This window comes from Psittacula echo (assembly GCF_963264785.1).
Source record: "Psittacula echo genome assembly, chromosome: Z".
Lineage (NCBI taxonomy): Eukaryota > Metazoa > Chordata > Aves > Psittaciformes > Psittacidae > Psittacula > Psittacula echo.
In genome coordinates, this window is record NC_137742.1 from 50,749,871 (window position 1) to 50,774,413 (window position 24,543).

The 24,543-nt window shown below is 36.7% G+C and overlaps 1 protein-coding gene across 1 annotated transcript in view; it reads right to left on the bottom strand.

Annotated features, from left to right (window-relative positions):
• ADAMTS19 (ADAM metallopeptidase with thrombospondin type 1 motif 19) overlaps positions 1-24,543 on the bottom strand; it is a gene marked incomplete at both ends in the record, with an annotated part of 154,936 nt that overhangs the window by 95,121 nt on the left and 35,272 nt on the right. The window contains 4 exons of the mRNA XM_080636600.1: positions 5,719-5,762; positions 17,631-17,788; positions 19,384-19,467; positions 20,392-20,564. Coding sequence (XP_080492726.1) covers positions 5,719-5,762; positions 17,631-17,788; positions 19,384-19,467; positions 20,392-20,564 — 459 coding nt within the window. The remainder of the gene's footprint in view (positions 1-5,718; positions 5,763-17,630; positions 17,789-19,383; positions 19,468-20,391; positions 20,565-24,543) is intronic.

Consider the following 24,543-nt stretch of genomic DNA (forward strand, 5'->3'; position numbering starts at 1 on the left):
ATTCAATTTATACATGCAGAGAAAAATCCTGACCTTCATTTGATAGAGGCATATTTTTTTAACTGAGTGCAGTAAAAGGCTTACAATAACTCAATCTGGAAATACTACCTTTTTTGTTTTCCATTTAGTTGCAATCAGAGTAACTAAGACATTTTTCTAGTTATCATGAATCTTTTGAAACATGAACTATGGTCCCAACATTTTATAGAGTACGTGTTATACACCTGTGGACTTTTCATAAGCGATGAGAGAAGATATTACCTAAAAAATGAGAAAGCACATGACAAGGGATAAGACAAGGATTCAGGTGCTTAGTGTCTGATATTTGGTCTACATTCAATAAAGACTTATGGAATCACAGAAGCACAAAACACTTTGGGTTAAAAGGAACTTTCAGAGATCATCTAGTCCAACCTCCCTACAATGAGCAGGGACATCTTCAACTAGACTGGGTTGCCCAGAACCACATCCAGCCTGGCCTTGAATGTCTCCAGGTATGGTGCATCTACTGTCTCTCTGGGAAACTTGTGCCAGTATTTTACCACCCTTGTTGTAGGCAGTAATAATTTGTTCCCCGCATCCAGCCTGAATCTCCCCTTTTTTAGTTTAAAACCATCAACCCCCATTCTATTGCAACAAGCCCTGCTAAAAAGTCTCTTCCCATCTTTCTTATAGGCCCCTTTTAAGTACTGAAAGGCCGCAATAAGGTTTCCCTGGAGTCTTCTCTTCTCTAGGCCAAACAATCCCAAGTCTCTCAGCCTGTCTTCACAGAAGTGTTCCATCCCTCTGATCATCTAGTTCACTTAGAAGAACAACTGCTACCAATAGGAGCTGCAATTAATATTCAGTATAAGACAGTATTACTAAAGTAACAGCTTACACATAGTAAAATAGAAGATTTTTTTCAGATTATTGCAAATTATTTTTAATTACTGCAAATTATTTTCAAATTCCACGTGTTCTTTAACAACAAATTTACTTAGAGCTTTACAATTTACAGTGATATGACAGCATACCAACATTTTAGATCTTCTCCGAAGGCACGTGAGAGGCACTAGAAATGCAGACAATGTAATAGGCTGAATGGAGAGAAAGAATACGCTTTGTTCCCTTCCTGATTCTCTCACTTGCCAATTCACTCATTTTGTGTAGGTCATTCTGCCTGCCAGTGTTTCCATATATATAGCAATTATGCTCATGCCTGTGCCTTTTGAAAAACATTTTAAGATGATAGTGCTGCAAGGACGACTTTGTGCATCCCTGAACACAGGCATCTAGAGCATAAGAAGCTCTCACGCATCCTGCTAGAACCTGTCCGTCAACCTAACTGACAGCTTTGGAGCAAATAATGAGCTGCATGGAAGCTACAAACAAAATTGTATAGCAAGTTAAGTAAACAATCACAGTTTGCATTAAACACAACAGCGTGTTTGTGTTGACTAGCTGTGTCATTTTGCTGGCACAAGGAAACACTGGAAAAGGAGGTGGAGGGATGCTAAGCCAAGGCTGTGAGCAGCCTCCGAGTGGGGCAGTCCCAGAAAGGACACAGACTCCCTTAGAAACATTCATTCCCTCTGCTCCTGCGGATTAATGAGGCTCCAAACTGATGCCAACAGAAGATGAGCATTATTTTGCCATCTGCCCATGCCTGTAACAATTCACAAGAATTCTCAGTTACAGTTTTTTTCACAGAAGACAGTACCTAGCAGCAAACAACAAATGTAATCCCAAAGAAGCATATCTCAGAGACTCAAAATCTTAATTGCTGAGGAGAGGTAGACAAAGGAAGGGAATTCAAATGTGCATACACATGCTTCAGGAAATAGCCTTACTGTGTTTAATTGTTAGCTTAACTCTTGAAGGAAGCGAGAAAAAAACCTTGTTGATTTCCATCTGCTAGTACTGAGGTTTGTGCAATAACCCACTAACAAGTTGCCCTATGAATCACTGCACCTTTCAGTTACTCCAATATAACACCAGAAGATGCATACATGAGAACAATGCAGCATGCACTAGACTCCAGTTTACATTTCATGCTGATTCTTTTCGTAAAGACTTAATTTTCTGAAAATCAGCAACTTATTTCTAGATTATCAGAAATTTGTTAAGACATCTAGACTCATAATTTTACCTGTCTACAGCACAAGAAGAACAAAACTCCAATTCACCACACATTTAAAAGATAGGTCCCTCTGACTACACTAACAAAACCTGTTTGGAGGACAGAAATGCCACGTTTCCAAACACCATTTGCCTTCTGTGGGAAGAGAATCTTGGACAGTTACAGGTATAAACCAATTTTTAAATTAGCTAAAGTAAATTTAGAACATCTAAAGAACATCTACATATTCTTCTACTCCTAGATAAGCTCTCTGTTTTAATCATAGTATGTCCATAGTTATCATAGAGTAAAGCAAGGTCCAAAGCCTGCCTTTAAGCTATAGAAGAGCTGTGAGAATCACTGGCAGAGTAACAGGATCTCACTTCTGTGCTGGAATAGGAGGCAGGGAGCATACACATAAGCAGAATAGCAAGGTAAAAAAATAAAAATCAAAGAGTGCTGCAGCCAATCAACCAGAGGAAGCTCAAGAACACTTGGGTGTGATCAACTTTTAGCCTAAAATAATTCCCTTGTGGTTCTCCACCCAGAAAGAATTTGACTGGGGCTTTGACAGTTGACAATGCTGAAATCAGAATAGCTTAGCTGAAATCAGTTGACCTGGGTTGACTGACACCACATGAGAATGTAGCTTATTGTTTTACAGAAACATAAGATTAGTGAAGGAAGACATTAATTTCGTTATTCTGGATTTACACTGTGAAGCAAGAAAGTAGCCCCCCGACTTTTCTGACTACAGTACAGCTTTTCAAACACCTCTAGCATTACTATAATACTTAATACTTCAGTCCTTAAGATCATTTAGTTCCAACCCCTATGCCACGGGCAGGGACACTTCGCACTAAACCATGTATTACTTGTCACCTAAATCCATGAAAACTTTGTCTATATAACAGAATATTGGCACTTACTCCATCAGGCTTAAGTGGGTACTCACAACCAGTCTGAAAACTGTGAATCTTGGCATTTAATGAATAAAGGATAAATCCAGTATTTGTCTGTTTAGTGTCCATCACTGCAAAGAACTATGATCTAACATGACAATCCTTTCCAATAATGAGGTCTGTCCTGTAAATACTCCTTTCTCATGACTTTCATTTCTGGATTGTGTAATGTATTACAAAGGTCACCTTCACTGGCTCACATAAATGCACAATTATGTTAATATTTCATAGAGAATTGCCTTATTCCACTGCTTACAGCTGACAAAAGTCTGTATTGTGGTGCATTCTTTAGGGGTTTTTTTTTGTTTTTTGGGGGGGAGGAAGGGAAGGAGGGGCTAGCTCTTGAGAGCTGGGAATTAAACAACTTATACTACACTAGCATTTCTCATTTACTTTCTTTGGTAAATTCTATAATCTACAGTGTGTTAAACATCCCCAGAATATGCTGACTCCTTTTGCCTATAAACATGTTGCATGAAGATCTATAGTAAGATCAAATTGCTCTTTCTTGCCTTTCAGTGTACTTTTACTCATGATCTAATCAAAGATTAAAAATCACCATTTGGGTTTTCCTAGGGAAATGCAAAGTAAAAGAAAGGATGCTAAATTGAAACCACCATCTACCTACATGTACTTTTAAATAATTTTGGATATAAACTTGCAATCCTGAATATATTGATGTAATACATCCATGCCAGTAAGATAATTTAAAAATTCTCTTCAAGAGAAATGCACAAAGTTCTCCCTGGTTTTTGAACATTTCTTCTTAGATTAGCTCATGGATGATGGTGGACAAGAGCTTAGACAGAAAGACATTATCTCTTAAAAGTGAGCATAGACTTACAGTACTGTCAATGTGCAAGAACAAATGATACACAGTTCACAGAAAGGTGCTATATTCATCTAGAAAACGAATTATTAAATTCATATGATAAATGATGGAGCTACAGGAAATTAATTACCTTGGGTTTTGCTGCACAATTGTAGCTATATGGAAAGAACTACACATATGAACTATTTTTCAATTCCTGAAGAAATTCTAAACAATAGGCAGAGAGGGAAAGCCCACAACAGCCATTCCAGAAAATGCCAGACTGGACAACCAAGGTCTCTGCTTCATTTTGCTTATCACTATATTGAGACTGCAAACTCTTTACTTCCTGTGCACTTACAATTAATGCACTGCCTTATTTTCAAATTTCATCTAAGCTTCTTCATCATAGAATTCTGAATGACATACCTGAATCAGTTTAAACTTATCTCATTTAAAATTCCATTGATACATTCAGAGATAAATAGCTATTCTATTATTTCCAAGGATCAACCAAAGAGGAAACATTTATTAGTCAAAATCCTTGAATACACTCACTTTATCTGTGAAATCTAGACATCAGCCTATCCTGACTTAGACATATTGGAAGTACTTCGGATTTGATCTTCAACTTAGGTTAGCATAAGACGCTGAAGATTCCTTGTCACATTGCTTTCTCCATCAGCTGGAAGGAACCATTTTCCACTTAACAAGACAAAAATAAATGCCTCTGTGCACCAACCAGTCATATGAAATTCACCTAAGACCAAGACACCAAATAGTGAAGAATACTATGAATTCTTAACCACTGAATGCTGTGAGAAACATTCCCTTCTTCATTTATAAGGATTCTCATTCATATCCACGCCTCAGACATGCTCACATTGACTGGGGATGATACAGCAGTAAAAGAAAAAAGATGAGCAAATAGTGACATAACACATTTTACATAACAATTCTCCCAAAATCTTTGCCACTGAAATTAAATGGGGAGAAAATACTCTGATTTTCCTCTACCTAAGAGGGAGTACAAACATGATAATAGTTAATAGCTCGTTACTGTTATTATAATCCTACTGAAACAATTTAAATTCTGAATACTTGTATTTACATACACAGAACTGTTAAAAACTTCTATTATTAGCCAAATGAAATTCTAGGGTAAAAACATGCTATGACATCCTACATTTAGTGTCATGGCATGTTTTGATCCAGAATTACAACTGAACAGAAGAATTGTTAACTTTTGCTACCTTTTCCACCAGATCTTTACACTGAAAAACTACATTCCCTAAAGGGTGTGAACTAAATGACAGTTGATAGAAAAACTCAGTGCAGCTAGCACTCAATTTAGTTGAAGATGTCAGAAGATGCCTTGCACAATAGGCCACATCCTGTATTCTTCTGAAGTTACATTGACACTGTATCACTCTTCTATATTATTATGGAAACTTTTTTTAAACGTCATAGACATGGCTGCACCAAAATAAATCCAATGCATAGAAAATGAATCATAAAGAAACTTGTTTAGCTTCATATTCTGAATTAATAATGTTTAAAGAATTCTGTATTAAACTGTCAGTGAAATTAAAAAGAAAAATATTTAAAAGTTTGCTCTATGAGTGAGATGGAAATACTGCACTTAAATATATCATTTTGCTAGAAGCATACACAAACTTAACAAAGTATTACTGGCATTTGAGATGTACTTTCAATCTTAGCTATCACTGATGCTGCTATCCTTCACCAATGCCTCACCATCTTTTAGTTTCACATCTTTATTTATGTAATGCTTACTGTTTGAAGTGGTTTATACACACAGTGTCTTACATTTATTTACTTACCAACAGTATCACACGGTTCATCTTTATGTACACAGAAATCCTTCCTAGAATTGGGGGGGAAAAGAAAAATGTTAAGAAAGCCAAGCTGTCAGCCTGGTAACGACTGTGTAACCTATTTACAAATATTTTGTATGGCTCAATGCATAAAGACAAAGCACCATTATCCCAACAAAGAGCATAGAGAAGCGAAGGCCAGGATTACCCAGAACACTTAAACTTCAGTTCTCAGAACTGATTTAGGAGTAGTCAGGTGGCAAAACATGTACCATACATTTATATTGAATTGTACCTAATTTCTGGGGTTTTGTTTTTGTGGTTTTTTTTTTTTTTTCAGTGGGCAGGGGGTTTGGTTTGGTTTGGTTTTCCCCATATAGGTGCCTTGAAATGCAACAAGTCTAAAGTTAGTCTTTTCTTGAATTTGAACAGGAAATATCTTTAGTGTTTAATATGAGATCTAAATGCGGCATTGTAATCCAGCATTTAAATCAGAACTAAGAGTCAGAAAGTCAAAAAAAAAAAAAAAAGTCAATGGTTAGAATTACTAATAGGAGTACATTCTGGAGAAACATTAATGCTAGAGCATCTTATTCTAGTAGTGGAAACTTACAAATTAATTCACTTGAAGAAGACTATCCTATCGCCAACACAGATTTTAGTCCAGCCATAGCTCTATAAATAAGACTTCAATTGCATGAAGTGGAATTAATATTTAATCTCTGTGTTAAACAACATCTCCTTGGGATTCATTTTAATTTAACACCTATTTTACCTGTTCTCAGAGACATGCAATAAAGTTACCAAAAGAGCAAAGGAAAAGCTGCTTTTTACTGGAGTGCTTATAACTCATGCTCTTTTTTTTTTTTTTATTTATTTATTTTAAGTAAAAATAGGGCTGCTGAGGTATGCAAGAACTTGGGAGGGGAAGAGGGAACCAATAGGGAACAAATAGCAACCCTTCATACCACATATAGCATCTAAGCAAAATACTAACTAGTTACTTGAATTTCATTCCAACACGTACTCAAGAAGTTTCTGTTTTTTAACTGTACCAAAGAGCAATGATCTCTATTTTTAGAAAGAGACCATATGGGCCAGATATATTTCATTTTTATATTCTGTTTATGAAGCTACATAGATACATACATATAGATTGATAATGATAAACATACACACATATAGAACCACTCATTTTCCAGGAACTTAAATGCAGGAATGGTTTGGTGCTTGAGATGAGAGAGTGGACTAGTGATACTTATCATTTTTATAAATGTAACTACTCCAACAGCTTTTCATGATTTTGCTTGTTTGTTCCCACAGACTATTCCCACAGAGTAATGTAGACCCCAAAGCAATCTTTAGAGGCTGGCAAATTTCTGACACTTGTTAAAGGCCACGTAGACATGGGGATGTATAGCTTTTGATCTTGAGTAACTATTGCCTGATAATTACAGAGTAGAAAAGCAAACCAGCAGTGCTAGAAACAAATTTTGTGAATACACTGATAAACTCTGGGAATCCTCTTAGAAGCGCCCTGGAAATAGAACCAAAGGTGGCAAACAAGAAACTATAATCAGATACAGAAGGAAGTATTTCTATTTTTTTTCAAACCTGCAAAAATTGCATTAACGCACTGGGTTGTAACACAATTCTTTGTTTTCTGCTATGTGACACAAGGGACTTACTGTCTTGTTAAGCAATATGACAGAACGATTAGAAATATGGGACTTGGGGTGAAGCAAGAGAACATGTGTAAAGACAATCTAAAGACAGAGACTATCTTCCACACACACTCATACAACTACCATAAATATTAACTGATGTAACAACAACAACAACAACAACAAAACAAAAAAAAAAAAAAAAAACCACACCAAAACCACACAACAGGCAAATATAAAAGAATACCATCTGACATTTAAAAATTGCCTATACCCATGAGGTTTCTGCTTATGTAACAGCTTTGTTCTCATACACTTACTGAACTTATTTTGGTTTGTTTTTCTTTCTTGGCTGACTGTGACTATGGCTATGCTATGCATCCAGAGTTTCATTATGGGGCTTGGGGGAAACAGTACTGCTATGATTTGGCAAGAGGGATGTACAATAAAACATTCTTAGTTCCTGATTTACATTGAAAGAATGTAATACCTCCTTTAATTTCCAAGAATATGAATGCATTACATACATTTGAGACTAGGTTCCTTAGTAAAGATTTACAGCTCTAGCTAGATCTACCAATGACTCTCACAGAAACCATTCTCTAATTCCCACATGGTAACTTGAATATTCCATCATATTATAGCTACGTTCTTGTGTGTATATATAACATACACATATGTATACATGTTTATATTTTATATATATATGCATATATATGGAATTGGCATACTGAAACTACACAAAACAAAAGACAGGACATGGACTCTTCCAAGTAAGAGGAGGTACAAAATAGAGCAATGAAGCACACCACAAAGACCTCAGAAAGCCACTGAGAGTCTTTGTTCTTTTCCTCCCTCTCTTAGCAAAATACGGCAAAGATACTAGCATTACGATTAATGTAAATAGAAGAATTCATGGGGCAAGTTAGTAACTGAGTCTAACACTGACAGCAAGAAACTGCTTAAAGCACCCTAAAGTCCCCATTTCTAACCAATATCCAGCAAATAATGTTCATTACTCTAAAAGCATATGGAAGGGAAAACTGGTCCTTATTCAAGTGAGGGAAAGGAACTTTTATGAGATATCGGGACTGATTTCGAAGCTTGAACAAGCTGACTAAGCCTAGAAAAGAATTTGAAGCAAGAATAGATATCGACTAATTCATTGTTTCAGAAAATTGTATTTAGTTAGTGCATTTTTAACCAAATAATATAGCATTACGTAGGGTCTTCACAGTAAACAAAGATTAACTATTCAATTTCTAAATATAAAGTAACTCTTTACATTCTCTTTGTTAAAATAACTTCTGAAGTTTAGTGGGATATACAACAGAAGACATCAAAAACAGCAGAGGAAGACTAAAGAAGAATCCAGGCTTTTGCATTACTTTGTCGTTTTAGATAAATTTAACACTTGTTTTTGGCATACTAGTCAAAAGACCTATTTATTGGATTTATTGTCCAATTAATTTTGTTTCATACAGTAAATTGGAGGAAAGAAGAAATAGAAGATAATCCTGATAACGAATTATGCCAATCTACCAAATCTTCATTATGGCTTTCACCCTACTTTCAATTTCTTAACTTCTCTAATCTTCACAACTTTGAAAGTTGGGGCTGTTCAGCCTGGAGAAGAGAAGGCTGCGTGGAGACCTCATAGCAGCCTTCCAGTGTCTGAAGGGCGGCTACAGGGATGCTGGGGAGGGACTCTTCATTAGGGACTGTAGTGATAGGATAAGGGGTAATGGGTTCAAACTTAAACAGGGGAAGTTTAGATTGGATATAACGAAGAAGTTCTTTACTGTAAGGGTGGTGAGGCACTGGAAAGGGTTGCCCAGGGAAGTTGTGAATGCTCCATCCCTGGGCAGTGTTCAAGGCCAGGTTGGACAGAGCCTTGGGCGACATGGTTTAGTTTGAGGTGTCCCTGCCCATGGCAGGGGCGTTGGAACTAGGTGATCTTAAGGTCCTTTCCAACCCTAAGTATTCTATGATTCTATGATAAAAGTAGTAGTGTAGGCTTGAAGCTGCAGTCTAACTCCTGCTGTTGTCATTGATTCTAGGACTTACAACTTTTTAAGATACATTTGAGGCTTATTTACCAAGCAACAAGTATTCTCAAACCATAAGTGTTTTTTTTTTTAAAGAATGGTTGCAACTAATGGTCCTTGTGCAAATAACTTCATCATCACATTGCAAATGCCTTTGTTTGCACCATGCTAAGCGAATAATGACAACACAGCAGATGTTCTTGTCTCTTCATGTAACAGGTCATTTTGAAATGATTCCCACATATAAACCGAGCACATCATATTCAATACTAAATGCACTTAAAAAAAATAAATAAAAATCAATTTTGGAGTTAATCAGCTAAAAAATAAATTGCATATTTGCTGTTCAGTTGGGAATTTAAACAAATGGACAATATTACTATCATAAAATCTATTTCAGAAACTGTTTAGTATTTTGAGTGTAAATTCAAATATACCAGCATGCACAGGGCAGTGTATTTTAGAAAATCAGGAAATACTATATTCAAATATTTTAAATACTTAACATAACATACACTTAGGCTTTTTAAAATAAAACTGTGATTTAAAAGGATAGTATAAATATTAGCCAAACTAGAAAATAACAGGTGTGTGATAAGTATCAGAAGTGTGATAAAAGAACAAATAACTGAATTGAATGTATAGCTAACATCTCAAAACAGATGATACAGAAATGTTAGAAAGCCAAGGAAGGTGTTTTTGACTGAAGTCCAACAAAATCTAGACAGCATTAGCATTAATCAATGACCTGGAAAACAGTAAGAGAGCACTATTGGTAAAGTTTGAAAATTAAATTATTTCTGGTAGACTACAAACAGGAATGAAGACAAATAAAATTTAAAGATGAGTCATCTGAGTAACTTTTATTTTCACATAGGCAAAACTGGGCCCCCAAACTTCTTCAGATACAGCAACACCATGAGAACAACAATAAAAAGAAAAGAACATATGAAACCAGGCAGTAGGAGTGAACAGTATCCTTGGATAAAGATGCAGGAAAATATCAGACATGGCACCACTACAACCGTTCACACAATGCTGTGTCCAATTTTTACACTTATGCTTCAAAAAAACAATCTGGGTAATAGGAAAAGGTTTGGAAAGAGCTAAAAGAATGATTACCCATGGAGAAACAGGCTTAGAAACCTCTGTAAATTAATCTAAGAGAAAGATGAGTTGTGATTTGAGCAGAATCTACAAGTATTTACACAGGGAGCAGCTTTCTAACAGCAGCTGAGGGCACAAAGAGATCCATGGCTGAAAGCTGAAGTAACAAAAATTAGAAATAAGACACAACTGTCCATTCTGAAAGTACATAACAGTGGCCATGGTATACTTCAGGACACAGTTAATCTTCCTTTCTTTGAAATCTTTGTCTTGAGACTGTCTAGCTTTGTTATTCAGCAAAAAAATAAAATGTAAAAATAACCAACTGAATTTAATGTTACGGACTTGCACTAAATCAGAGATTCAAAATTCAGTTTAGGTCTGTGTCATCACAGAATCATAGAATATTTCAAATCGGAAGGGACCTGTCAGGTTCATGCAGTCCAATCCCCTGCTCCTCGTAGGACCACCTAAAACTAAAGCATGCTGCATTTTAAATGAAAAGTAAAGACTATATGCAGGAAAAAAAAAAAACAACCAACCAAACAAACAACAGCAAATAAAACAAAACTGACAGCAAAAGACACAGTGATAGTGATTTGTAAGTTTTCCAAGTTGTATCCTTCAGCAATACCTCAGATAAGAACTGGTGGAATTATCTTATTAACAGTCATTAGGATTAAACTAACCACTAACTAATTCCTAATTACTAGGAATTCACATTTTAAACAGAATTTGCCAGCCACACTGTTGTCCATAAACTTACTCATGGGATGCTAACTAGAATTAAAAAAACCCTTGTTCATAGAAAAAAAAAATCTGTTCTGTAATGCTATCTGTATGAATGAACAGAACACATGTAGCTTGAATATTAAAGTTCAAAACGTAAAGCTAACAGAAACAGATAAATTCTTGCAGATTTTTCTCACATGTATTATTACAAGCGCTACCACTTCAGACACTCTGAACTTAGAGAAGAAAAAAAACCCAACAAAACTAAACCAAACAGCATGCGATTATTTAAAATTAGTGTGACTTTTAAAATACACAAGATATAAATACATGTTTTAAGATCAAAGTGATAAATATAGGAGATTGTGTGTTTTTTAAGAAAAACACTGCTAATTCTAAAGTATGATGTTTTCACATTTCCATGCTTCCTGATGCATCTACAATCCTATTAGTAAATAATTAATATTAAGGGCATTTAAGATTCTCATGAACTCCCTTAATGTCTGCTGCTGATGTGAAAAAATCGCCAAGCAGTAAGCATTGTAAAGCTTTGCAAAACTATACAGTAGGCAGTACTGAAATTACAATAATGAGAAAAATACAACTGTGAAAACAAAATTAAGAAAAATTTAATCTCTCATCATCCACTTGCAAGAACTCATTTTTCCAGAGCTGAATTTCACTAAAAGTTTAAGGACAGTAGTAGCACCTTAATAATTCAATCTCTATCCCATTACATTTTGACAATTTTGTACTGCCAAAGACTCCAGCCTTTTTGGGCTCTGTAGTGTTAGTTTCTGTGCAGTCTTCTACCTCTGATTTTCTTGAGGATGTATCTTTGGTTTGGTTTGGTTTAAAACTTCATCATCAGAAAGGTAGTAAAAGGAAAAGCCAGAAAAAGAACTGTACTGCTTCTGTGCCTTGGAAGGCATGCATAATAGCAAAGCTTAAGAAATTCTTGTCCAAACTTTGCGGAGAGTTCTGGAGGGTTTGAACGATTGGAAAAGAAACAATATTTAGCAAATCTAAGTGTTGTTTATGCCTTTATCTATTTTATAGAATGAAGTAGTTTCTTACAGTGAAAATGCCTTGCAGCACTATTTCAACTAAATATCATCCCGAGCAAAGAGATTTCAGATACTGCATATCAGTAAGAATGAACAGCTGATGTACACTGTGAACATGCGTTATCACTTTGTATCTGATACTAGGAAAATCAGAGGTCTGCTTTCTAACAAAAGCCCATGTAAAAATGGCAATTCTGAGAAGAATACAGAACTTGATTTTTTAAAAATTATTTTCTTATTTACATGTTTTTCTAAAAACCACTGTGACACACATTGACCTACACACTGGAAAAAAAGCACGATACATAATTTTTAAGTGAAGGTAGAGTCTGCCTCATTCTTGCATTAGGTTTTTTTGGGGGCAGGGGTTACACTTCAAAGGTTTCATTACCTTGTTTGCAGTAAGAGCAATGTAAGAACTTAAGCATCACTGTAGAGCAACTATGGATGACATGGGCCTTTTCCTGCCTTATTTTCAGTAATTTCATTCCGGTTTGACAGCCTATGCAGATAGCAATTAATAATATCATCTCAGTGGCCACCAAATACAAGGCTTATCTCTGTGCCCTCACACTCTGTAACTTAAAAGACAAGAAGGATGTTGATGAACCATGGTATATTTTTTCCTCAGAGAAAAGTACTTCCTGATATATATATATCTAAAGTAAAAATGCTTATTTATGATAGTTTTAACAAGAGTCCTTAAAACATTTCTGTCTTAATTCTCTCATTATCCTTATACCTAGCTGTGGAGTAATTAGAAATTAAACTTATATTTAAAATGTAACATTGCTCACACATAAAGGAAAAATGGACTTTTAGGCTACACCTCGTATGCCAGGAGTTCACTCCACAGAGGTTCCCATGGTAACATTGACAGAGGATGGAGCAAAGTGGAGATTTTTCAGCCATGCTCTGTCATAACACCAGCAGAGAAGAGAACTAGGTGGTACTAAAAACCAATAAGCTGCATAATTGCTACCCTGAGCCAACAGTCTGTCACCTTTGACAAAATGTCCTTTGTGCAAACTGCTTCATTATAATGCATTTTAATACAAAAAACACACCTCCACCTCTAATGCTACCTGCCTCCAAAGTGAGACCACCCCTCTTTGAGCATGCTCTTTGAATTCTTTGTGCCATATACCTTTAAAAGCTAAGAGAGAGAATTTTACACCAATAATAATAAAGGTATGCATGACTAGAGTCGCTCAAGCTCCACCTTGAAGGTGAAAAATAGTATAAAATGGCCAAGGAAGGGGGAATATTAGGGAAGACATCATTGTGGCCAAGTCGAGGAAGATTCAATCATCAGATTACCCTTGACTCCTGGGACCGGTCAACAGGCTGGACCTTTCTTCCCCCTCATAGGGACGTCTTTGGGTAAGACTTGCACTGTACCAAGTGCTTCCCCGGGAAAATTAGGGATCTATATGTAGAGTTACTTTTCACTTTTACATTTTAAAGGCAGGCTGTGTTATTCAGAACTTCATCACGTGCTTGTATAACCTATTATTTGCACGTGCTTTTGTAGACAGTGTATTTATCACCAGCAATCCATAAGAACTTGTATCTTGCTTCAATAAATTGCACTGTTTAAGCAGCTAATCATAATAGTTTCCCCATTAAACGTGACCAAATCCTTCAGTGTGGCCATGCGAGTTCATGAGCACAATTAGACTGAAGGTGAAGTGAGCTATTACTTCATCTGGAATCATGATTGTTCAATATATTGAACACAACCAGACTGTTAGTGGTAAATTGGGCATCACTCAGAATCTTAACCCAGCTGCACCCAGCCCCTCTAATATCTGAGGACCAGATGGAACACAAGGGGTTCATTTTCTGCCAAATTGTCTTACCTTTTAACCCAACACTAACCTTCTTAGGGATCTTTCCTAAATACACCATGCAAACTTTTTCTTTCTGTCTTCCTTCTACTTTATGGCACCATATTTTAAACAGGACATAACTTCATCAGAACAAGCCAATTTAAAAGGAAAGCAAACAGAACCTCACAGGCTGAAACAGGAACTCAATAAAGTGAAACAAAAAAATTGGTAGCAGATTCATATGTACCATTAGAGCCTATCTGGACAGCAAAGAAAGTCATGGGGAAAAGCTGGTTTTGCCTTCTGCTTTATATAACAAGAGTAAGTCTTGAAAAGTACCTTTCTCATGAACAGGTTATGACAGCTCTTTGATTGTTAAGTAACAGTCTCTATTACAAACATATTTTACTCTGTAGTTAAGCATTACGAATTATCACTGTGGAACACTCACTACTTCATTTCTAACTCTTCTGATTACTACACACAACTGGCATGTGAAAGAATAGGAAAGCTTTTTCAAAGCACTCTTGCTGTTCTATTATTGTGCAAGACAAAAATGGAGGTATGGGTAAGTTTTAGGAGGCTTGCCACAGAATGTGTTAGATAACCAAAACTTAACATTTTTACTTGAGCAATAACAAGCAGTTGGTGTTCATCTGTCTAAACAAAATTATTTCTCTCAGTAAAGCAGGTCTGCTGTCCAAAGCTGTTTGGAAGTTCTGACAAAGGAGCTTGTTCTGTGTTTGCAAAACAGAATGAGACTCTGAATTAACAAAACACATAAATGGAGCCACACATGGGGTCAGCTATACCATAACCCTGATGGTGTGCAGAGGCAGCCTGGATTAGCAAAACATTCCCACAGTCAGCAAACTGCACTGGTATGATTTATTAACAACTAAAGCAGCTCTGAGATGGGAGGCAGTACAGTTCAGACTGTAATACCACTGAAAAAAAAAAAATGTCAAAAGAACAGACCTCTAATTTCTGGCTCCAGCACTGCCTTGCTATCTGACATTCAACCAATCACTTCCCTGCTCCCGACTTCAATTTCCTTAACACTGATCAGAGATTTACTTCAAAAAATGTATTGAAACTGACAGGTAAAAAGTTGCAGGCAACTCTGGAGCAAGTCCACAGGAGGGCCATGAAGATGATCAGAGGGCTGGAGCACCTCTCCTATGGAGACAGGCTGAGAGAGTTGGCCTTGTTCAGCCTGGAGAAGAGAAGGCTTAGGGGAGACCTTGTAAAAGTCTTCCAATACCTAAAGGGGCCCTACAAGAAATCTGGAAACATTATAGCATCCTTGCAGTACTTAAAATAGGGCCTATAAGAAAGCTGGAGAGGGACTTTGTACAAAGACATACAGTGAAAGAATAAATGAATGTCTTTAAATTGGAAGAGGGCAGATTTAGATCAGCTATTAGGAACAAATTATTTACTGTGAGAGTGGCGAGGCACTGGCACAGGTTGACCAGAGAAGCTGTGGCTGCCCCACCCCTGGCAGTGTTGAAGGCCAGGTTGGACATGACTTTGAACAGCCTGATCTAGTCAAGGTGTCCCTGACCACAGCAGGGGGGTTGGAACCAAATGATCCTTAAGATTCTTTCCAATCCTAACCATTCTATGATTCTGTGAAATCAGAACATCATTATTACAAAGCACACCAGAAAAGCATGCCTTAACATATGCTTTCTAAAGCTTTTTTACCATTTAGAAATGCTTCGTGAAACTCAAAAATGCCTGTGTTCAAATGGACTGTTCAAAAGACATCTCCAGACCACTGTGTCCCAGCTGCTTAATTAACACCTCACTTGCATCAGTTCAGAATTTTTCTGCAGCTTTCCATAAAGGTTGGTTAAGGTGAAGATGAAAAAATGAGAGAAAAAATGTATTACATAATTTACTTCACAGTGTCTTACTATTTTAAAGATACACCTTCCATCTAAAGAAGGCAGCCCTAGACTTACTGTCCTGGCAGACGCAGGCTTGAAGCACCCAATACTCCCTCAAGCTGCTGCTGTTGCTGACTGCCTCCAGCGTCTCAAATAGGAGAGCCAGATACAGGAGAGAGGTCACTCAACAGTCCCACATTTCTAGCACCCAAGCAGCATGCAATTGCTCAATTATCCTTAACAGTCAGAAAGTACAATTAGATGTAAGAAGGTCTATTAGCTATGCTCATCAACTCAATGCCATGTATTGTACTCATTCACCCCTTATGCCTTGGCCCTTGCTCACTCATCTTTCCTTCTCCATCAAGAGTCTTCACCCACGAACACGCTCACTGCTATTAAAATCAGTTAGAAGCCTTAATCTGAAAAATTTCTTTCCAGTCTGTCATCCCAAGTATGTTTTCTGATGACCTAATGGAAATCTGTTACAGGGAACATTACTTCTTATGTCTTCCATGGTAGTTCAGAGGAGCCTGTGTGAAGGACTACTGCTTAGTTAACATAGACGTTTCACAAAAACTAATCGGCCCCCTCAAAGCCCCAGCAATCCATAAAACAAAGACAACAAACAGAAGAGGATGGCACAGAGTAAGAAGAGATGGGTGTGCATTTTTCTAACAAAAGTAGCAACAAAACTGTCACCAGTCAATTTGGACTTCTTTGTTTCTTTCCAGTATGTGACAGGCTCTCCAAAATGGAAATTTAGAGAACCACAAGACAGAACAACTGTATTCCAATATATCCAATCACAGGAATATTTCTTTGGAAAGGGACTCTGAAAGTCTTCCAGTCCAAGATCAGCCTTAAAAAATATCACTAAGCCCAACTCTAGGCCTATCATTCTGTCATTTTCTTTGGATAATGGGGGGTATGTTGCCCATATCAAGATGCATCCCCCTGCGCACAACTTACAGCCTAAACCATGACAGTATCTGCTAGGGAGGAGAGAGGTGAGCTGGAGATATATTTCCTTCTAAATCTGTTAAATGCCTGATAATTCAGAGTTGTAAGAAACAGCAGATCTGGGATCACATCCCTATGGCTCAGAGTCCATACTGTGTATATGATGTACCTTTAGTACACAATGAAACATACCAGTTCTAGATCCATTAGAGGGAAGCAAAACTCAATAATGTGCGTAATGTCGTGTCAGTCCAGCTCTGAATGATCTGAATATGCATTTGTGTTCTGAATGAAAGTATCTACAGGTCTGTGTGTGCTGCCTCTGTTAAATGAAGGCACATGGAAAGAGGCATCTAACATATGGCCTTATCTATATAGCCACAGAATAAACAAGAATGATCTGTTTGTCATTTCAGATATTTACCAGCTTGGAACTATTGCTTTCTGAACTGTCTTTACCACCACTTTACCATCATCTTTGAGTTCTGCAGAGAAGACTTAAATTGTATTCTTCCTCATTTTAACTCTATTGGTAATCTATTAGTTTCTTTTATCTATGTATGTATTAGGCCACTGCTTATTTTTTAATGCTCATCTTTCAGTATTTTACCTTGTGATCAGTACGGCTGCATCAACTGAAGACATGTCTTCTCCCCAGCTTGTTGACATTTCTAAGTGCACGTCATTCTTCTTGCCAAATTCTTCATGTTGCCATTTGCAAAAGCTTTCCAGCATTTTTTCCCCATGATGTCCAATATACATATCTGCCTGGAAATAAAAAAACAATTAACTTTATTAACATTATGATTCTGTAAATAGAACTAAGAACACTTTTTGACTATCAAAAACATTCCCCTTTTTGTGGCATGGTATCTTCAGCAGAATTATTTGAATTTCAGCAGCAGAGACCACATTTTTCTCACGTTAAAGATACAAGTGAAGACAGTGCACTGAGTGGCATACAGTGGATCTGTTCACTGAACTCTTGTCTCAATATTTGCTGATTTTTACTACCCATAGTGAAGAAATATTAATGATGTGAAGGTCCAGAATCTGAACAGGAAATGAGACTTCTCCACCTGCTGAGAGGACACTGAATAAAGAAATACTTTCTTATTCACTGAAAAAATAAAATATTTTAAAATCAGAAAAATGGATAAGAGAATCTATTTTTCTTATTAACTAACTAAAGTACTAAATAAATATAATATTTTGTAGAAAAGAAACAAGACATCAAGTTGATGTTGTCCTGAAATATGATGTACAAACCATAGGTTAATAGAAAGTCTCAATTAGGTATCAGCTGACTTGTCTTTCTTCAGAATGAAGAACAGGATTTGTTACGATGCCTGAAAGATACAATATTGTTTGTCTAGGGGTTGGCTGACCAGTTCTCTTCCTACTGTCCACTAGATTTAAGAGAGAGACACAAAAAAGCAGAGCATAACCAGATTTCCTTAAGAACTAGCTGATTTTCACACGGAAAATTCGCTTGACTGACTTCCAACTGCAAGTACAGAAAAATCTCAATACATGCGGCACATTAATTAGGAGAAGCTTAATCTTTATTGGGGCTGCCCAGCAGTGTAAATAACTAACAGTTGTCATGGTTTAATGCCAGTTGGCAACTAAGTACCATGCAGCTACTTGCTCACTCCCCCCCAGCCTTAGTGGAATTGGGAGAATAATCAGAAAAAAGAGGGTAAACCCCATGGGTTAAGATAAGAACAGTTTAATAATTAAAATAAGTAATAATAATACTACTACTAATAATGAAAATAATAAAAATACTGTTTAACAATAAAGACTCAAACAGAGTTAAAAACAACAGTTAAAGAGTTAAAACAAACAAAAAAAAAACCACAAAACCCCAGACAAAAGTGATGCACAATACAATTGCTCACCACCCACTGATCAATACCCATCCCATCTCTGTGCAAAGATCTGAGCCTGCGGGGTAACTCCCCTCAGTTTATATACTGAGCATAACATGCTGTGGTATGGAATACCCCTTTGGCTAGTTTGGGTCAGGTGTCCTGTCTTTGCTCTCTCCCAGCTTCTGGTGGCCCTCCTCACTGGCAGAGCACAAGTGACTGAAGAGTTCTTGATCAGAGTAAGTGCTACTGAGCAACAACTAAAACGTTGGTATGTTATCAGCATTGTTCTCATTCTAAAGGCAAAACACAGCACTGCACTAGCTACTAGGGAGAAAATCCTCTCTTCCAGCTGAAACCAGGACGATAATGCTCAAAAGCTGAGAAAATTTGTCAACTATTAGTCATTCATTATTGCAAGCCTTTGTTAAGCAACAAAGTAAGTGGCATTACCCTCTACAGGCTAAGAGAAAGGTAGTACATACTTACCGGAGTCTCATGAAGGAGGACAAGCTTAGTCACCCGAAGGTTTACTTGTAGTCCAAGACTCTTGTGCTGGAAAAGGTTAAAAACCTAAGATAAAAAACAGTAAATAAAAATATGTTGTGCTTGTATTGCACACAACACACTGTAGACTAAAAATAACAGAACCTGATATTTTACTGTGACTGCTTTAATTCACCATAATTTGATCAGAATGTTAAGCTAATGTATTGTGCTAGTCTTCTGAAGGGAAAACAAAGTTTAGGCAGCATTTATTCTGGGAGCACAAAATAAACCTTTTCCCTTCAATGGCCATGACCACTTTATGAACTGTAGCCTGTATCTAAAAATATTTACACATGCATATAACACTATTCACATGAAAATTTCTATTCAGTTAAATCCAGGATTGTGTCCCGAGTGGTCTGAGCCAGGACATGGCAATAACTACCATTCAGAATAGTTAAAGTTTGTATTTATTGTGCAGTTTATGCTCTGTCCTTAGAAGAATCTTCCCTTCTACGTTGCAGATGCTAATTTTCACTGCTTTATGCACCAAATGAGCACACTACAGCTACAGACATAAATGGAGGAGAGAGATGTAATTGTGTGAGTGCATTACCCCTTGTTATTTTCAGTCATTGATGATCACACAATCTTTCTCAACAACAATCTCAACAATTTCTCAACAATATATCTTCATAACAAGCACAGACCATCAGAAACCACCCAATACCCCAGTCTTCCCAACAACATAATGAGCTTCTAACAAAAAAATCATGCTGTTCAGCTCTCACTTTCTGGCTACCCTGAAGTTATAAGACCAGACACCGAAGATATAAGTCTGTAGCACCATGGTTCTTGCTGCAAAACATATGGAGTAAGTCTTTGCAGCTTGCTGATGGTCATGTACTCAATGTCCCTTACAGGTGTTGAGTCAGGATAATTAAAAGGAGCAATGAAATCATGCATGCATGGCTGGCAAAGCGCCAAATTTGATTTTAAATTTCCTACCATGTTTAAGATGGTTAGAATAAATCTTCTGGCAGCATCTGTTCCATGATATGAAACCATAGCTGGATCTGCCACCACAATGGTTTCTATATTGTACTCCTGAGGTAACTTGTAAGAGTATCGTTTTCCTCTGCCACTTTCTGACACTTTTTGATTCTTGGATTTTCTTTTATCTGTAACATAAAAAAAACTTGAAAAACTCATCCTTCAAATCATCCATGTCGTACACCTAGATTTGCTACCTGTGATTATGGTATAACTGATTATGTGCAATGCAATAGCTTTATTTATTACTCTATATTATTTATTTATTAATTATATATTATGCTAATAGCTGTTATATTACTCTAATACATACTTATTTAGCATGGCAATTCTGAGGCTCAGACTGAAGGCATGCACTACATGTAAATTACAGTTAACACCAAGAAATCAGGGATCTTATCCAGCTGCTCAAAAAAACTCAGATTCTTTGCACCCTTTCACCTAACACTTGCATAAAAGCATACATGCTGCCTAGTTTGGTTTGTAAAACCGTGTTAGATTTGACAGAAAAACAGTCTCAGTGAGAATGCAGAACTTGTATCTGCCCATCTACATAAATTACAGAGAAAACATCTTGATGTGCCTTACCATAAAAGACAACAAATACAGATTTGCCACAAATTCAGTATGAAGAAAAGATATTTTAGTGATTTGGAAAGAGGAAAGAATATTTTAGATGAATGACAGAGAAATGTACTTAGGGTATAGGTTTGCTGGAAACAAAAAAGTGATTTCAAAGTCAGTGCTGCTGTCATTATAAGCAGTTAAAGTAAAACACCAAAGCAAAACCCTGAAAACAGGCTTCTCAAAGAAAGGTCCAAATTGAAAATACATTACATTTATGGTAACCTAGAGGTTACCGTTCATGTTAATTTTAACTTTCCCCTCAAAAACCACAACAAAATCCCCATTATTGCTACCGTACATATGGAAAAAGAAAAAAACACCACAGAAGCAGTACAAGTCAGAGAGTGGTCAGATATGCATACAGCCGTTAGCAAGGATATTTAAAACAATTTAATTTAAAACAAAATATAAAATGAAACTCCCTGTTGTAATAGCTAAATTCTGTTAGATGCCCTTGAGAGGATATAAAACTTCTGGGACTGATCTCATTGAAGTCACTGAAATTGAGTGAAATTTTTTCCAGCTTCCATAATGGAATATTGGGCTCTTTATTTACAACAAAATGTGATGCTTGAGATGACAATTATAAACACATGTTCTGGAAACAATCAAATATTCAGAAATTTTCAGGAAATGTTTTGTAATTAATCAGTCTCATCTCTAATAGGAAAGCTCCCGCAGCTCATTTTATAACACATAACTACTCTCCAAAAAATAAGTTACTCTTCAGGAAACTGCTAAAAATATACCTTAAAGACACTGAACTCTCGAATTACCTTTAAAATATAAAATACCAGTGGAAGAAATATCCATAATTTAATATAAATGTAGCCTAATATAGACTTAATATAAATAAAATGTAGATATATACTTTTCAATGTAAAAAGTATCCACTATTAAAAAAAATTCATTTATCTTCTGCAGTCATTTCTTGAAGATTATATATGTGAGTGCTTGAGTCCAGCCTGTTATATTTTAGAAGAGCTTACCGATTCCTGTACAACTGGTGATAATGTAAGACATGCTAACCCTGCTAAGCAAACAAATTTTCTAAAAGACTTAAAAGTATATATTCTCCAGAAATAAGCAATTGCTGCTTGATGGCATAAATTAGAAACAACTTATAAATTCATAAGCTACATAAAATTTTAACCTTTCTCATTTTGATACTTCACATACTTGCTTAGCCTTAAATGTACAGCAGCTAGCCTGTAGCTCTATTTGTGTTTGCTAGCTGTGGATCTACAGCCTAGTATATAAAACATTAAGTGTATCGTTGTCACACTTTCAAGGATAATTTTTAACACAACTTCAGCGTCAGGATTTGTGCCAAAAAAACACACCCTATAAGCTACACAACTATGATTTACCATAGAAGCATCTAATGCTGCGAGAGTAGCCTTCAGATCTAAGTTTAAACTGTAAACTCATTTGAGTTAAAAAAGATCTCTCATGAGCCATCTGGTCAATCTGTCTTCCTCCTACTACCAGTGATTTATTCCAGCACAGTTTCCAGCAACACAGTTTGTTAATTGTTCACTTCTTTGTAAAAAGCAGCAGCTAGTGGGTGAAAACTTTAATATTAGCATGGCTGTTCAGAGAAGTCTGCTAACACACCCCTCCAAAAGTTTTAGCTAGTGGTGCATTTTTATTCAGAATTGAGAATAAGCAGCCCACAATCAAATACAGCACTGTCCTAAACACTAAGGTCACGGCAGTCCCATAAACTGTTGAAACCTCTGTCTTTCAGGATTGTAGTGGATAAGAAGACTGCATAGCTCTACAGACAACATGGCCGCAAGGGGCAGTGCCCATCATTTGCATCAGATCTCTGCTGGGTTAACAAACCAAAGGACAATTTGTTCTTGGCCAGCCAACCCTTTCCAAATTGCTGGCAGAAATCTCCATCATGTGATATCTCATTTATCTGAAAATTTTAGCTCATTGCTAAGAGCCTTAATAAATGGAATTAGTAATTCTGGTTCAGCGGTAATCAAAAAAACTGCCATGATTACTGTCAGATAACATGCAAAATAGGCTTTAACAAAAACACTTGTTTCTTTACATACTCTTAAGTAAACATTACAACGAACTGCTCATTACCGAAGGTACAGTATGTAAGAGATAATACCTCCTGCAAAAAATCCTTCCAACATCAATAATGCACATGCTAACAAGTCAGATTGACTGGAAAAAAAAAAAAAAAAGGAACCCAACCCTGCCTCTTGAGAATAAAGAAACATAAATTCGTCTAAAAAACTGTAATTACATTGGCAAAATAAAAGCAATAAATGCTACAGGAGAGTTCTATGCAATAAGACTTCCATGTTTTTGCAACTATAGAAAATATGGAGATTCCATATTAATTTCTTAGTGAAATGCAGCTGATTGAAAAGAAAGCTAGAAATACCCCAGTACTCCAGCAAGAAGGCTCGAAATACTGCAGCGAGTACATTCTACATTCAGTAGGCAATTGGTAAATAAGAGAAAAAAACAAGAAGTGTTAAAACAATAAAAATTCCTCTCCCTTCCTCGTCCTTGAAACTAAAATAGCTGAAAATCCAGCTACTATAACCACAGGTTGCATAAAGTATCTGAGACAACACAGACCAAGCTATGACTACAGGACTCCTGGACACTTAACAAGTCCGTAGGCACAAAAGCATTTCCTGAATACGTTCACAGGAGGCTCACACTACAGAGTGACCATCATTACTCTCCAGGCTTTCTTCTCTCAGAGAAAAGAAAATGGGTAAGCTAGCCAAACAGAAATTGCAGTATTCTGGCTAGGTAAGGAATATTCAGGAGCTCAGGAAGCCACAAGCTATACCTTTACTATAGTTTGGATAGGCATTTAAATGTCTTAAAGCAGAGTGGTAACTTCTTTCTCGCCCAAGGAATGGAAACCAATACCTCAAATAGCACCAGTCTCCATTCAGTGCAATCTCATAGATCCAGACCTATGACCAATATTGTTTATGCATTTTATTTCATTATTATCACATGGAAATAGGCTGTCGAGCAAGAACCAACACAGCTGTCCCAGTTGACTGCCCAGTTTACATTCCAGAAAGTCAAACTTCTGCTTTTGATCGGGTGAAACTAGCAGGCTTTTTCCTGAAAAACAGCATCACAAGAGGAGAAGCACAATGTACTCATGACTCAGAACAGTATAACATTTATTGCCAGAACTGAGAAGTAAAAGAGGAGGCTTCCAGTGTCCCAAATACAAAAGAGATTCAAAACTCAAACCTACTGTACCCTGGATAACAGCTCTCGCTCACTAGTCTTAGTGAAAAGGAATGACCATACGAGAAGATTTCTCCCTGCCCCCAATGTGCCCCATTCTTTTACAATGAGTTAGGTTTACTGTACAAACAACTTCACCCTTGAGCAAGTGCTTCAGATTAGGTAGAAGGAAAAGAGCTTGGCTTTCCAGTATGGTCCCCTGCTCTAATTACAACTGCTTCTCTCATATTT